The 16436-nt window shown below is 40.9% G+C and overlaps 1 protein-coding gene across 2 annotated transcripts; it reads right to left on the bottom strand.

Moving 5' to 3' along the window:
* Window positions 1-5276: 5276 nt before the first annotated feature.
* ap1m1 (adaptor related protein complex 1 subunit mu 1) lies at window positions 5277-15816 on the bottom strand. Of its 2 annotated transcripts, none has more exons than XM_068571458.1 (12): window positions 15610-15816; window positions 14672-14828; window positions 14478-14545; window positions 14225-14355; window positions 13517-13664; window positions 13187-13313; window positions 12779-12921; window positions 11428-11499; window positions 10997-11155; window positions 10620-10745; window positions 6525-6600; window positions 5277-6119 (listed from the first exon to the last, which is right to left on the bottom strand). In XM_068571458.1, the coding sequence occupies exons 1-12, from the start codon at window positions 15649-15651 to the stop codon at window positions 6097-6099; spliced, it is 1272 nt and encodes a 423-aa protein (XP_068427559.1). In that variant the 5' UTR covers window positions 15652-15816; the 3' UTR covers window positions 5277-6096. The 2 variants fall into 2 exon arrangements, with proteins under 2 accessions (XP_068427559.1, XP_068427560.1); XM_068571459.1 differs by having other exon boundaries at window positions 12779-12918.
* Window positions 15817-16436: the final 620 nt, after the last annotated feature.

The raw sequence follows: 16436 nt of genomic DNA, 5'->3' as shown, positions 1-16436 counted from the left end.
GGGGACAATGAAGCCCCACTGCGAAACGTCCATAGCGAGTGACACTGATGTCAAACACATGTTTCCCCCCGCAGCCCAACAGAAATAGACAAGCCTATTTAGAGGGCTGGTTTGCATGCAGGCTCCAAAGACTGATGTTTGCAATCTGGGAGCCACAGCGGGTTTTTACATGATCAGTAATTCAGAAAGTGGTCGGCCAAAGAATTCATCTTGTGCCTCTTTGTTTTGCAGTTGCCATGCACTTGTGCTAAAATATCATTTGGTGCAACAGGCCGGCGTTAAGACAGCAGAAAGTATGTTAGACGCCGTCCAAGGCCGATCAAATGTCCATAGAAGCGAGAGACGGGAAAACACAAATATTTTTAGTGGCAGGGAGCAAAACCAAAGGGCGCTCTGTGGACAATCAAAGTGAATTAGGGGGTTTCTGACGAGTGTGCCAATGTATATTACAGATGTTACTGTCCAGATAATATCCAGATGTAGAGTTGTAGCTGGTTAAAAAAGCAATTTGAAGGACAGGGAGTCGAGGTTTGTCCTCTGTGGTGCTGCTGAAGGTCTGCAATTGTCATTATCCAGATTGCAAGGTGTCTTTGTGCCCACTGTGCACTTGTCTTTCTTCATCCAAATATAAAAGAAGAACAGAAGGTGACTGAAAGCTCCTACAGGCCTTTGAACTTACATCTAACAGCCAGGTGTCCTGTGCTTTCTCAAAGAGGACAGACAAGGATTTCACCATCTATTGTGTTACAAGAAAGGACATCTCCATCAGCATTCTGCCTCAAGCAACATTATTTTGAGGGTTTTGTTCCGCAACAGAGAAGATTGAAAGACTTCCTCCTTTGTGATAAAACATAAATTATGTCCAGTGCTATGTGAGCACACTAGCTGCTTCTTCTCTTTTTATGTAGTCCTCCAAGACAACTTCCTTCTCATACAAGCCGGACACGTCTATATTTGTTTAGTGGGGGGGTTGTTCACTCACCATTGCAGAGAGTTGTCAAAGGAAAAACATGATTCAAATCAGATTCAAGGCCTGTAGATTTTGCCGCAGATTGTACAGAACCGTCATTATAGAGATGTAATTTTCACATAATCCTTCAGCAGCGTCGGGCATGTCGTGGCACTGTAACTGCACAGCACCGAGGAAAGACAAGCATGTAAGTATAGAGAGAAAGAACGGCCAGGGGTATATGTAGAAAGCTATGCCTCTAGTATTGGCATTTAGTTTGGATAAGTGTAAAAGGAGGACACATTTACTAACTGACAGAACAAACAGCACTCTACCGACAGCACGCGCTGAGGGTAGTTTTCCAGCAAAATACAAAAAAAAATGTTAAAAGTTAGGGCTGAATGAAAAATTAAGTCAGATTTAGATTTGCTCGTTCCAGTCTCTCAATTGTAAGCATTTTTTTTTTGGGGGCATTTCTGTGTTTTATGTGTAAACAGAACATTTCTCCCTCACATTGGAAACTTTAATAAACATTTTTGAAAACAATGTTTTGACATTTTATCACCCAAACAATTTATCAAGCTAATAATTGTAGTTGCAGTCATGCCGTGTCTACTTGTGATCCCTGCGAGCGGTTGAAATTGATTTTCCACAGGTTTGTCTTGTTCAAAAAAATGTAGAGGTTTGTACAGAAGATCAAACTCCCGATCTTCCGTTCAGTGGATTTCGTTACCTTTACACAGAGCCCAGCTCGCTGTTTCCCACAGTTTCTTTATTGCAAAGCTATGCTAATTCGGTTCAAAAACCACAAGACATGAGGGTGATCTCAATCTCCTAATCTTAATCTGTAAGAAAGCGAATAAGGGCATTTCCCAAAAGGTCTAACATTTCTTTTATTCATCTGCTGCTGGTCTTGGGACCACTTGGGGGGTCCGACTCCCAGTTTGGGCTGCACTGCTCTGGTACTCCCTAATGATATGGTCTGTGTGTTATGAAAGGAGGTTGATAATAAGGCTGTACGTGCTTTACTGTACTTGCTGATCATTCAGACTTTGGACCCTGCTGCTGATGAGTCAGTTTCCAAGGCAAAGACATAACAAAACACTAGTTATATGAGATATCGTAACGATAGGTAAATATAACAATCGTGCCATATGTTTACCCGGATGTGCACCTTGACCGTATGACACAACAACTGGGTGACCTCAAAATGAAGTCCCCGAAGGGGCTGTATGACCTACGGCTACGCGACGCCCTGGACTGAGTCTGTCAGGATGTGTGGGCTGGAGGACCGAGGGGAACAATAGTGTTTCAAGGCCGGCGATGCTGAACACTCAGCTATATGCTCTTTAGACCAATATTGTTCTACAGTCTACAGGCCCATGGAAACTTCCCCACACTCGAGGAATACCCTCCTGCAAAGCCAGCACGGACCACACACTGAGCTCCTGGTGTTTTTCTACCAGTGTAACAACCTTTTCAGGTTTCTGTGGGAGGAAGTCCCTCGCAGAGAGAAATACCTTTTCTCCAGTTAAGTTACTGTTTCATGGTGACTCACACGATTATTATTTCACAACTGAGGGTGAGAGGCTTCACACATGGTGATTATAGGGGCACCTTGCGTGCCTGAGAGGGGAACGACGGGCCTTGACGTCACGCCGGGATCACAGCGCTGATGCGACGCGGGAGGATTTCCCTCGGTTGCTAGGCGCCGGGGTTCCGTGTGTGGGTAAACAAGGGGTTTCTCGTGGCACACCTGTGTTTGAAGTCGACACTGCCACGCTGTCAGACCTCTACCTGTTGCTTCATCACACTGTTGAGTAACCATAGTTATTTTCCATCGACGACAGGGCAATAAAATCAGGAACAATAGTGTGTTGGCACGACAACCAAATACCTCCATGAGGGGAAAGGTGAAGCCGGTGTGTCGTTCACCTGTATGCTGCAGGTGTCACATAGTTCGTCCATTTTGTTCAGTACCATGCAGGTTAGAGCTACATTTGACCGTTTCAACCCTAAAGTTAATGCAACACCACTTTATTATGGTTACTGTGACTCTTTTACAAGCCATAATTAAACCATTTTACAAACTATGAATACCAAACTATGAGCCAACAAAGTTAGGTTAACACATATGATGTCATTTTAATTACTGTCAAATGAGAAAATACAGTGCATTGACAGATTATATATTTTTTAAAGAAAATCTGTGTAAATGTTCAAAGCACTGGGCATTTCACTGTCAAGATGTTTGTCCAATTCATTTATATTAATTTCTGATCCACAGACCAAATATGGGATTATTTTCAAATGGTTTACAAGCACAGTACTTTAGTTTAAACAAAACATTTTAAAATATGATAGAATCTAACTAGTTTATTTACATAAATACTGAAGTAAAGGCGAAACCTAACTTCTGTTTCTGTAAAAGAGAAAGTTAGTTTTTTGCAATTTTTTTTACAATTTTAGATACAAAAAGTACAAGTTAATTAAATACATAATGTATATATAGTAATTATAAAACAAAAATTGTATTCATGCATATTTAATAATTTTACACAATATATCAGACAGAAGCTATTCTGCTGCATAATGAGTCCTTTTCATTTCTATACTTTAAGTAAATTTTGCTGATAAATCTTGAATGGGACTCTAACTTAAAATAATAGTGAATATGTACATGGCTGCATTGCTACTTTGACTTGAGTAGGGAATCTCAATTCTTCTGCTAATAATGATTTGTTTTTTTATAATTTCACAACGTTTGAACATAAATGAGGAACCGGTGCCTCTAAGAAAGATGTTATTATAACCCTGCGGTTAATCTTAGATTAGAGAGTATATGTTTATGTTCAATATTTGTGAACATAAGAAAGATACTCATGTTTTGCTGTAACTTCTTTGAGCAGTCTTGCAACATGAGGTGTATGTCAGGTCTCCCTTCTGGCTCCCCACAGGTTGAATTTGCTTCATGAATGCAATGTTCTCATCGAGTGCCAAATACTATATTCACATGCTCTGCCAAGTATCACAGAGCCTGTTCCCCAGCGAGGGAGAGGAGTAAGTCTGTTCCACCAACGGCTGTGCCGGAGGGATTTTATGACTTTAAGTTAGGACATCTTAAATTATGATGTAGTTATGTGAAAAGACAATCCTGTAAAAATGTCTGTACTCTATTTGATTTAGAACCAAAGCTCTCCAAACAGATTGTTAACAGGGTTGATGTGGACAGGAACAAACTGAATCTGATAAGAGTAGCTGTTATTGACAGTCTCATACCTGTCATTCAAATCACTGCTGGGTGGGACAAGTATTCACACGCCAAACTGCATTGTATCGGGGGCGCTCGCTCAAGAGATCACGACTGCAAATCTGCAAAAAGCTCAATGAACTCACTTTGCTTTTCTCCAGATTCAGCGGATTTACAGACTTGTTTTCTCACCGTCTCAAGACTGACAATGCTGAAAATACTGAAATTGTCTTCTATTATTCTAATATTTGAGATGTGTTTTTGTTGTTTTTTAAGGTGAATGTGCTTGCTGGTGGAAAACAAGAAGATCTAAATAGCTGAAGATTAGAACACACGGTAACTTTAGCAGCTTTCAGGTCTCAGGTTACATCCGGGTTCACTTCTGGTGACTATCGAGAACATTGACCGCAGAATAGCGTAGCGTTCTCTCGCTTTTAAAAAGTGAGTCATTTTGTTCAAACACCTGCTCTGTTGGTGTTTCAAAAAAAACAAAAACAGGTGTTTTTAAAAAGGAATTTAAAAAAACCCTCCAACGATTGAATCAAGTTCATTATGTGGCCAGTTCAAAATGATAGGTCATGGTGACACCGACCTTCAGCTCTTGCTTTGAGTCACATGAATAAAAAGCATCAGTCGCCTTCCAGGACAAACTTAAGGAATGACCTCATGCAGGACCACTGCAGTCTGGCTTGGCACGAACAATAGCCCGTCTGTGCGGGTCCATCCTACGTTTCTCTCTAGCAGGTCTGTGAACATTGACCACAGCTTGAGTCACATCCTTTCCTGCTCTCCTGCGTGTTTACGGAGTGCTGGCGCTCAATTACCTATGATATCACGGGCCCTGGGTATTAAGAGTCGCACTGTTTGAAAAGACCTCCAGGACAGCGTGGAAAGAACCAACGACAACCACAAGCCGGATACAGGAACCCCCCCCCCCCTCCTCTCCACTGCAGAGTTTTCCCCTCTATTCAGCATTCCTCATTGGTCTGTGGGACAGGTGCGGGGTGATGACACTATGACAGCCCACTGTGATGACTGCACTGACATCGCAAACAAAATGACGCAGGGAGACGGTGCAACAGTTTTCTCTAAATAGACATTTAATGATTTAAAAGGCGTGTGGTTACAGACAGGGAAAAGGGAAACGAGTGTCGGGCTGGAAAAGAGGGATATTCGACTGGTATTCTTTTTACCGTGCGACTTAAACTTCATGTTTTTTGTCAGAGGCGTTGAACTGATGAAAAGCACAACAGCCATGGAGCCAGGAGGGCAATTCTCTGGCATGTAGCAATGGCATCACAGGTGATAATACTACAAAAAAAACATAACTTTGCTTTTGCAATTTAAAATTAGCAAACAAATAACACTGAAGTTCATTAACATGAAACAAATATATACACATAATCAACAAATAGGAATTGTGGCAGAACAAAGCAGCTTCATATAAAAAAATATCCTACTCAGACTGACCGGAGAGTGTGTGATTAATCTGTGAGAATGCAATTACAGTAACTTTAATGTAACTTTAAATGAGAATTGTAACATGCTCTTATTTTTCTTTTTTTTTAACAATTTGACCTTTTGTAATAAGATTGTGTGCATCTCTGCAATATGTGTGTTGGATGTAAACATTACTCCTGCGATTCTTGGCCTCGTTCACATTAGGAGACACACAGAAGTAAAACAAAATTACTTTTTTATTTGATAACCTTACCTAACTGAAGGCTCCAACTAATATTTGCATTGATCAGAAATCAGTCTAACTTCAACAGATACAAAAACTAACGAAAAAGACAGTCCTCTGGTCTCATGACTGACACCTGCCATTGATAGCACATTAGCAACTCCACTCCGCCCCCTCTGATTTCCACCTGCTTACTGCCGGCTGAGGCGCTGCCTACTGGGTCCGGAGCTGGTAATCTGAGGAGGAAATGAACAAAACTTAATCAAATGGACAAAAGAAAAGAGAGAATCGGAGAGAAATCTAGTGGAAGCAGCTGATGCTTTCCACCCAGAATGAATGGAATACAAAGGAAATTAAATAAGGATGTTTGGCAATTAGTGGCAACATTAGCAAAAAGACCAACATGTGCAACGTTCGAAATTTCGGTATGAAGATCAGGGAAGCTTGACAGGAAAAAGTTAACTTTCTCACATTTCGCAGGACATTGCCACATTGCCTCATGTTCTACAGTGTATCCCCTTTTCATAGAACTGCATCAGTTCAAGGTTGGTTCCCACCACATTGCACTGCATTGCCCAACTGTTGCCTAAGAGCTGCACATATGGGCATTCTGCACAAGAATTAGCTAAATCATAACCTACCTCCATTTTGGGTGATGTAGCGCACCCACGGCAAGGCCTGATACCCGCTCTTCTCGATGATCTTCAGGTAACGCACCTGTTGAGGAAAACAACGCTGAATGACTGGCGTGAACACGTAAAAGAGATTTCTTTTAAAAGGAGATTCAACAGTTTCTGGGTTTGCATGCCATTGCAGACAATGTTGTTGGGTTCTAATGTAGCAAGTAACACAACATAGTTATTTTTCTAGACGCTAAAATGACCTTTTCTTCAACATTTTCAGTCTGAATGTATCCTGTGCAGGATCTCAGGACTGGAGCCCATCCCAGCATGCACTGGAATTGTTTGTAACATATTGCACAAAGAGAGAAGAAGTGCATTACAGTTTGAGAAGTTTCTATAAAAATCTTTGATACAGTATATTGAGCCTCTGTTATGTCTTTGTCGTCTGCAAAAGAGCAACAGACTTTTCAGAGACTCTTTTCAAACCTACAGAAAGTATTCGACACTTGAAGACACATTTCAGTGGAGTACTCCTTTAAGCTTGTAGCGAGCTGCGAGTTGTAGTAAGAGTGGTGTTGATGAGGAAGCAGTAGTAAGAGTCACACTGCGAGAAGGGAAGTAGACCCAGAACAGCTTTCAAGGGAAACTAAAGTGAATTTACATAACTGTCTATTTTTTTAGGCCCATCAGCATTATACAGATCCAACTTTCACAAGCCAATAACTGCTATTTCACCAGACTAGCGTTACAACAGAGCTGGTTTTCAGAAACATACTCTTAAAATATTATACTCTATGCCGTCCTGTCCAGCACTGAAAAGGATTGCACATTGTTTTTCTTCATAAATAAGTAAATATTACTTTACATGTATTATGGATCACAATTCAACCACAATGACATTGAGAATGTACTTCTCTGTGGTATATCAATTAATCTTGTGGTCACGATGCGTATCTGTCACAGCTATTACAAACATCTCTTCCATGCTTTAGTCTGCTGGTATGAGTTTCACCCCTTCAACCCTTCTGCAAAAAAACAAAAACACAAAACAATCGGTTCTGTCTTTTTTCCAATTAGCATGGATGAAAGCGGCCACTTAAAGGCTGACATGACCTCTCTCTGGGAGACGCTGCCATGCCGTGTCTCCATCGTGCCAGTTCCCAGCCAAAAGCTGGACAGACAGGGCAGGAATTTGTGGGTTGAGTGGCGGCGGGCCTCTGGTAAGGCCTCGGTAGTGGCCGCCTTGTTATTACCTTCCACTACACAGTGAGGTCAGATAGACAGAGAGCCAGCGAGTGCCTTGGACACCAGACGCATGACGACAAACTCATAGACACGGGATCACCGAGTCTGTCGGCACAGCACTTCTCCCTGAACCCCAGCAGCCAAACATGCCGTCGGTCTGACCGTGGGTACGCAGTCAGCAAAACGGCATCAAAAGCCATCCTCCGCAAAATATCATTATGGCTTGTAAGATGAGAAGGGAAAAGGAGGATGTTTGTTGTATCTCGTTTGGTAAGTACAGACTACATGTGTGGTCTGTATTTATCAGGCTTTTGGTAGAAGCTATGGCCCAAAATGCATCTGCCAACTTGTTTGGGTTCCCTCTGCATCACCTAAAGACGGGAGATTTGGAAATATAACGTCATTCTGCCTTTATTGCCACTCGGCCAAAGTGAGAGGTTACTCCATTTCTACTTAAATTTATAAGGTGCAGCTACGTGCATCATACACACTTCACATGTGCTCTCCCCTGCACTTAGTGGTAGAGTTAAGAGGAACTTTCTCATGCTTTGATATTTACATGTGTCTAATTAAGCTTTACAGCCTCTTCTCACACGTAGAGAGTGGTGTTTCTGGCTGCATTAGAGTCTGAGACCCAGTCTGCTGTTGCCCTGTAATAAGGGAAAGGTTACTGGCCAGACACAAGAGTTCGATGGGAATATGGCTCTTAATAGGTTCTCTTTGAGATGGTGGGTGCACCGCAGTGTGATTGCAAACACTGAGCAGAGAAGAAGATGTTTTTAAGCATTTGGTTCAACAGTTTGGGAACTGGTGACCTGCTCCGACTAAAGCACCAATCCCAATATTCTCGATTGATGCATGTAGACCTCTAACTGCCAGTGGAACACCGTATTTCCAACATCGCCCTTACCTTCTGTCATATCTTCTTAAAAAAAAAAAAAAAGCTTAAAAAACATTTAGCAGTAAGTTCAAGTACGTTAAACTTGCCCAATCGATCAGTAGAGATGTCCAATATATAAGGTGGTACTGCTAAAAACAAAGCCTGTTGATCATTAAGTGTGAATATCTGTGCTATAGTCCATGGATTGTTGAACAGTCACTTTCAGTCTAAATAAAGAACATGTTTACCATCAATGCACGTTTCAAACTTACGATAGAGGTTTATCATTAGGTCATTAAGGTCAGTTCAGAAAAAAAATGTTGTCTGTGTCAGTGCCCAAAGTACAATTGTTGCTTTATCTGGTTGTAGTCATAATAGAGTTGAAAAATACCTTGGACAATCATTTTCATGAATAACCAAACCAGGGCCAAAAGGACCAAAAGAACTTATCTCTATCCTTATCTCCATTTTATGGATATGCAGAGCATCTCAACACTTGCGTTTGTCTCTGAACAATGACTCGATTCACTTGCTTTTATTCAAGCGTAGTTGTGTCATGTTCATTTATGGATTGGCAAAGATGTGAAAGGAAGGAAAGAAAAGGAAATTATCTCTTTCAGCTGCCAAATGACCTTAGAAAATGGCGAGCATCACTGTACTGCCAAAACCACCCCAATTAAAAGTATCACATATTTCAATTATCGTGGGTCCAAGCTTCTTGTTTCCGAGTGGGCTGCATAATGTCCATAGAACCTAATAAGGTTTTATTGAGTGTCATAGAAAATGCGGAGAAGCTGGAAGCTTTGACCTCTCGGCTCTTTTTATTTGAATCAAACAGAAAGCAGTGTTAAAAGTTAAGAAGTAAATAAAAGTGTAAGGAAAGTTGATCAAAGGGCTTACTTTAAAAAATACGATTACTATAAACGTTTATATCAGAGTCTATACGCTTATATAAAGTCTGAAGGAAATACCGTTTTAAGAATTATTTAATGAATCACTAACAAAGTTACTCTCCAGCTTCAATCATATTAAAGCTTTTAACAACAGTGACATTGACAACTTGTCCTTTGTCTTTAGAAAACAGTATTTTATAACTTCTGGTTTGAACATCAGTTGAAAATATCCACATTCAATAGTTATTGATTGAGGTGATGAAGCACAACACCGAGATGGAGTAATTCCTATTTTCAAAGGGAGTTTGTCAATTTGCAATTCTCACACCCAGACATGGAGAAACATAAGTTTGTGTTACTGTAAGAAGATGCATATAATCACAGGACAACTGGGATTATACGTCTGTGGTCAGCAAGTTTTCGTTCAAACGTGAAGGAAAAACATTACCTCCTCTCTCATTTTCATGGGAATCCCAATCAAATTCAAATTAATCTACTTACCTGTAACTAAGAATTACATTTTCTATCACTGTGATTAACATGAAGGCTGAGGGCTCAGTTCCAGTTGATGAACAGTTGCTTTCTGCTTTGTTCAACTGTACAACTTTTCTCTACCACAAAAAGAGTTGCACGGTTTAACAGTGCTCCCGTACTGCCCCCTCTGGCCAAACACAGGTCAAATATGAATTGTTTGAATTCCTGCTCTGGGGAGAGAGAGAGTGAGTTCATATGAGAGACGCTGCTTCGTACCATGAACTCTAAATCCAGGATGACAAGGATAAACCGAGTACCGCAAGATATGTGGAGTATGCCTGCATGTGCTCTGGGCGATAATCAGACAGCAGGTGCAGATAAACTGCAGCATTTGCTGGAACTCGCTCCCAAATGGTGTACAAAACAAGAACCATAAACACAGTTCGAACTGTAAGCAGAATTAGTGCATTTTTCTGTGATAAATACCTTGCTTATTTTCTTTTCAAGGGGTATTGGGTTTCAGTATATTTGACCTCTACCCTCTTGCTCCTACAAGTAACTTAAGTAAATTACTTGTGGAACTATTTGCTAATAATGTTTGACAGAGACGTATGTGTGTACCTGGATGCCTGAGGTGGTGAAGTATGGGATCTCAAACTTGACACTAATTGGTGGCTTCCCCTCCTTGTCTTCAGCCTCCACACTCGGGAGACCGAAGTGAGCGCGCATCAAATACTCCTTTCCACCCTGTATGAAGTCACAGCACAGATTTGTAGATACAACACTTGAACTTGATATTCAACTTAACATACTTGATATTTTACAGCCAAGTTATCATAAACATTATTTATAGCACAGAACTGACCCACCATTACAAGAGTCAGGTGGGAAACACAAGCAAACCGCAAGGCAAAATCTTGCAGCATTACTTAAAACCCAAAGATAAGATCAAGCAATGACGTTTGAACATCTGTATGTGACTTATGGTTCATGCTCACAGGGAAGGACTTGATTGACCAGACGATCTCGCTGTTCTCGGGCACCCACTTCACGCTGCCCACCGTGGTCTTGAACTTGGGTGAGTCAGCGTCCGTTGGCACAGGAATGTGGATCTCCACGTTGTTGGCTGTGGAGCGCCTCTTGAACTGACTCTTCGCCTGAGACAAGAAAAACAAGCAGGACAAGTTTTGACACCATGTTCTGGCGGAACAGGCTATCAAACCAGAGCTAAGGGTTGAAGAAGACAGTATTAAATACGGTTTGCCTCGTATGAAAACTAGATACACAACATAAGCAACAACTACGTCTGGCTGAACTGCATCAAATGTTTCTTTCTTACTTTTTATTTTATGAATGAACTACTATGGGACCCAGATGTGACAAAAACGAGAATGTTTCTATAGATGACACGAGTGCTAAAGTGACCTACCTTGATCATGTACTCGATCCGGCTGTGAGAGTGCTTCTCGATGACAGATTCAATCCAGATCAAGGGCTTCACCTGAGAAATAAAAGAAAAGACACATTTTACACACCATTGAATTCATTTTGTACAGGCTCTATTACACTGAACATAGCCGTTTAGATAGCATATGACACAGTCACCACCTGGTGGATAGCAGATATTACTGCACCGAGAACCAACGTTAAACATTTAAGAATAGGACATGGCATACATATATTTACTATCAACAAAAACAACAAATAGACAAACACTCAAACTTTGCACTATCAGAAATATGTGCTGTGTGCTCTCAGTGATGCAGAGGAAATCAAGGGAAAGACACAGATTGCACAAAACTTGAAGGGAGAGGGGGAGGGGTGTGTTATGCAACATGTTTCTTGTGTATTCACCTAAAACATATATACATTATGTATCTCGGCAGATACTGGATTTGAGGCAAATGTTGATATTGGAATTTTTTTTATTTTTAAATCGGATAAAGAAATTGGAAAGAAATATACCTGCCAATTAGAAGATGAGGCACAAAATGTTTTAACATAAAAACAATCTTGATCCCTTAAATATGTGCCCTTTTTATTATGTGTGGGTGGCTAAGATACACATTGAGTAATACTACCAATGAAGCGATATCCAACTTTTAACTTAAGTTTGACCCCAAGTAGCTACAACGGGACAGACCTTTGTCTCCACTGTGCTACTTCCTTTCCCGCAAGCTTACTGGCAATTCTATTGTGAAACATGTATTGAGAATTTGAGGTCACTTTATATTTTGTTAACCTCGAGTGCTTTTCTAAATCCTCCCCCTGTCCTCTTCCTATACGATTCTCCACTAATTAGGTTTTTGGTATTTTAAAAATACTCTTGGCCTGGTGAATGATGAAGCAATTTAGCCTCCTTTGAGCAAAGGATGGTTTGACCAAGATCCCATCGCTTTAATTTTTTCACCAGGATACAAGATTTGTGGATAAATATTAGATTACCAAATGTGCCTCCCAAAAAGGTTGATGTAAAAACCTTTGCTAAAAATACCCTTAAAAAGGACTATCTCTAGCATTTAGAGTATTAACATGCAACTAGCTGGCTGTTTAGAGTATCAGGAGTTATTGTGGTGGACTGCTTAATAAATTGAACCCGTGAGGAAATGTGCCTTGTACTCCCAATTTTTATTCCAAATACCTTCCTACAGCTGATTCATTGGTTGATATGTTATGTGGGGGGATTTAGTGCTTGGCAGGCGTCAATTTGACACCCTTCCTCTGGTTAAAGGTCAGTTTATCAGCCCGCCAGAACCTGCCGCTAAATCTACAGTACTCACGTGAGTGTTGAGACGGTAGGACATGAGCTCAAACTCTCCATCGGGAGGAATGAAGGAGATGGTGCGGTCATTCTCAAAGCGAGACAGACGGACACACTGGTGAAACTTCACATCTTCCAGCTCTACGGATTTACTCTTTCCTCCTCCATGAAAATACAAGAGATAAAATGAAAAGAAGAAAAAGAGAAACACAGCATACCTTCAGTGCATGAATTGGTATTCCCACAATTTATGTGTATCTAACTTTCAGGATGTTCCTGATAATTATGAGGTGACACATATGATGTAAGACAATGAATGCCAGGAAGAATCATCTCATTTGAAAAGGAAATTCATATCATCAAATCGTCCGCCAGGTAGCTCAAATTGTGTGTGAACATAAAATAACCAAAATGAGAGAGGACTCACTTCCTGTGTTTTCAAACAGAACCTTGTCGTTCAGGCCCAACCGCAACTCAGGCATCCCAGACAGGAAGACACGCATCTTAATGGATCCAACGATCTCACTACGTAGAACATTACCATTGGCACTAACCTGAAAAATAAAGCAAGAAAGGTTTTCCAGCGAACGCCATCATATCAAACATAGGCCATTTAAAGAGAGCTCTCACAGCGGCCCACAGAAAATATAGCAAGTTCAGATAGCTAATGTTGTGACGCACACAGGGAGGAAGTTTACAAGCATTGTGACTAGCATTCCTTAGGCAACACAGTGCTGCTAAAAGAAGGAGTTCCTACCAGGAGGTTGACTGACTCAATGACGTCCAGGAAGACCTCATTCTTCCTGTACTTGATGCCCTCTGACCTCCAGGAGACCGCATTGGTGACTGTGGCGGGGGGTCGTGGGGCGCCTGTGTCTAGCTTGTGGCCCTCCTGGGTGATGTATCTGAGAGACACACAATGTAAACACAGAGGCAAAATAGAGGAAAGGGAAAAATTAACTGCATCAAAGACAAGCAGAGACTCTGATGATTACTAAGGAAGGATTGTCTGACTGTCCTTAAACACGACAGTTGGGGGAAATCCAGAGTTAGTTTAATACACGTCTGCAGCAAGCAGCCAGGTCATTTTCAGTACTTTATGAGGACACTAAGCTTACGTTGACTTGCAGAAATATAGAAATAACAATCTGTGAAGCCTGATTAACATAACAACCAATACTGCTGGTTTAATTAGCTGGTTTAAAAAGTGCACAGTATAAAACCAGGAGGAAATGTCATTATGAATATCAGCATTTACAGAACAATCAACAATGACAATTACTTAAAATCACCAAAGTTGATTATCAGGTAGAAATACCAAACATTTAAGCTTCTTAGCTTTTTTTAGTGCCAGAATATATTTTTTGTAATAGATCAACAATGGCAGTATTCGTTAGTTGCATTTATAAAGAAAGAAGTTACATCAAGTTATTTGCAGTGAGACTATGGCAAAGAAGAAACTCACTCCTGCAGGATTTTGCTGTCGGTAGTCTGAGGATAGCCAAAATCCATCAGCTCATCCATCAGCTCGTATATGATGACAAAGTTATCTCTGATGCTCTCTTCCTCCAATTCTTTGAAATACTCTGAAAAAACCTGAAAAACACAAATGCTGTTTTATATTCCTATTTGTTCATCAGTGTAAACATCAAGTATATGGCTTTGTCTGTGTTTTTCCTATCTAATTCTGCTGTGGACACTTAGGAGTTCAGCCCTACCTGGACAATTTTGTACAAGAAGGAGAAGACCAGCGAGACGCTAGCATTTTTCTTGGATGTTGCAACCACTGATGTGACGTGCGTTAAGAATTTTAGGTACAAGAGTATAAAATACCAGCACGACAGCAGCACAAGAGACATAATACTACACGTTGACAAGTTGGTTGTGTACAATAACATATAATGAAGGATACAGTAGAGGTTATTGTGTTTGATCCACATGAAACGAACTCCTCCATGGGCCAGGATTGGAGAGAGGGTCCCCTCCTCCTCTTTGTCCATTAGAAGAGTCATGAAGTGCTCAATCTCTGACATGTCCACATCTCCCCGGTAATTTCGGCACACGAGGACCTAAAAGTAACAGATAGGATTTGTTTAGCTTCGCGACATCTGCAGTACTGTTGGTAATGGCTGACAGCCTATCATATTATATATAGTAATACATGAAATAGTTATTGAAAGTTACCAATGGGTGAGGTTTCTAATATATTCAATTAAACATAGTGTCATATGGGTTTATTTATTTGTATCAATCTTTACTCATGATTACATGCTGTATTTTGTGTAAAACCAAAACGAGATGGAAAAATCTGACAACTTCATCTACAGGTAAACACTTTTACAATATCGCAATTTGGCATCCAAGTAGCTGCCTTGTCTATGATGCACCTGCTGGAACTGTTTTTTTTACTCCACTAAAACAGAGGTGTGCGTGGTCGTTTTCTATGCCATATTTACCATTAGAGGCACAAGGGTGAAAATAAGATGTAGGGAACAACATAACTTGTATGTAACGCTGTGCATCGGCGTTAAACTGTAAACTTGTGAAGGGAGCTTTGGCCCCTGCTGACGTTTACTGCTGCTAACAGCTGGTCACCTGTTTGTGTTCCTGTCGCTACGTGGCCTAGAATTTTTCAGCGAAACCATGTCAAGAATTTGACCTCGTCGTGTCCTTTACTGGCTTAAATTAAAGGCCAAAGCCTCGACCTGTCACATCAACCTATGCCGATGCATTAGCTACTCTGCTGCAGATGAAGTCACATCAGGATCTGTCAGCTCAGGATGTGTCAGCGGGGCTACGAGCTAGGCTAACGCCAGATTAGCAACGTAGCAGGTCGCTCCATTATCTTACCTTTCCTTTTAAATCCAAGACATACACCGCACTCGCAGACATCTTGAACTAATTTACACGAGCTTAGTTCGGCTCCTTATCAGCTGCTTATTGATAATGTTTGACAACAACTACTTCGAGGCTAAATTCAAAGAACAGACTTTCATTCATAATACTGTAAGAGCAAAGCCACCCTTCCCTGTTTGGGTTGTCACACCATACGGCCATCCAACGAGCGCCCCCTGTGGAGCCGGAGCTCTCCGCTCCAGAGACGTTCTTCTTCTTCTTCTTCTGGTTTTACGGTGGTTGGCATTCAGATAATTGGTGCATTACTGCCACCTTCTGCTCCGGAGTGTGGGTCAGACTACAAATTTACAATCTTTCCCCAAAAATAAACACACTAAAATAATAATAATAACAATAAAATACATAAATAATATGATTATATTTTATACTCCATGTTTTTTACACTCTAGACCCCTAGCCTATGATAAACACCGTTGTAACCTGTGCTCTTTCACTCATGCTCAGATATCCTTACAATGTGCATTCCTGCACCCCTAAATACCTCAGATTATTCCTCATCATCTTTCTCTCTGCATGTCATACTCAAAACTATGTGCTGAACTAACACTCCTTCCCACTCCTTCCCCTCATCCTTCACACAACCCTGTTCGGTGTTTCCCTACAATACTTTTTTTGTTTGGCAAACAATGACCCAACGATAGCCTTGTCAACACTGTTTCCTCTCTCCTGATCCTATACCTTCCTCCACTGTGTAAACCCCTAGATTATTGGGAGTTATTCTGTTGATTTCTATTCCTTTAGCTGGTATTGCCCCACATACT

Source organism: Clinocottus analis, unplaced genomic scaffold, assembly GCF_023055335.1.
Source record: "Clinocottus analis isolate CAN_PGR_092001 unplaced genomic scaffold, fCliAna1.0.p SCAF_11, whole genome shotgun sequence".
NCBI lineage: Eukaryota > Metazoa > Chordata > Actinopteri > Perciformes > Cottidae > Clinocottus > Clinocottus analis.
Note: the sequence above shows the minus strand (reverse complement) of the source record. Positions and strands in the feature narration are given on the sequence as shown.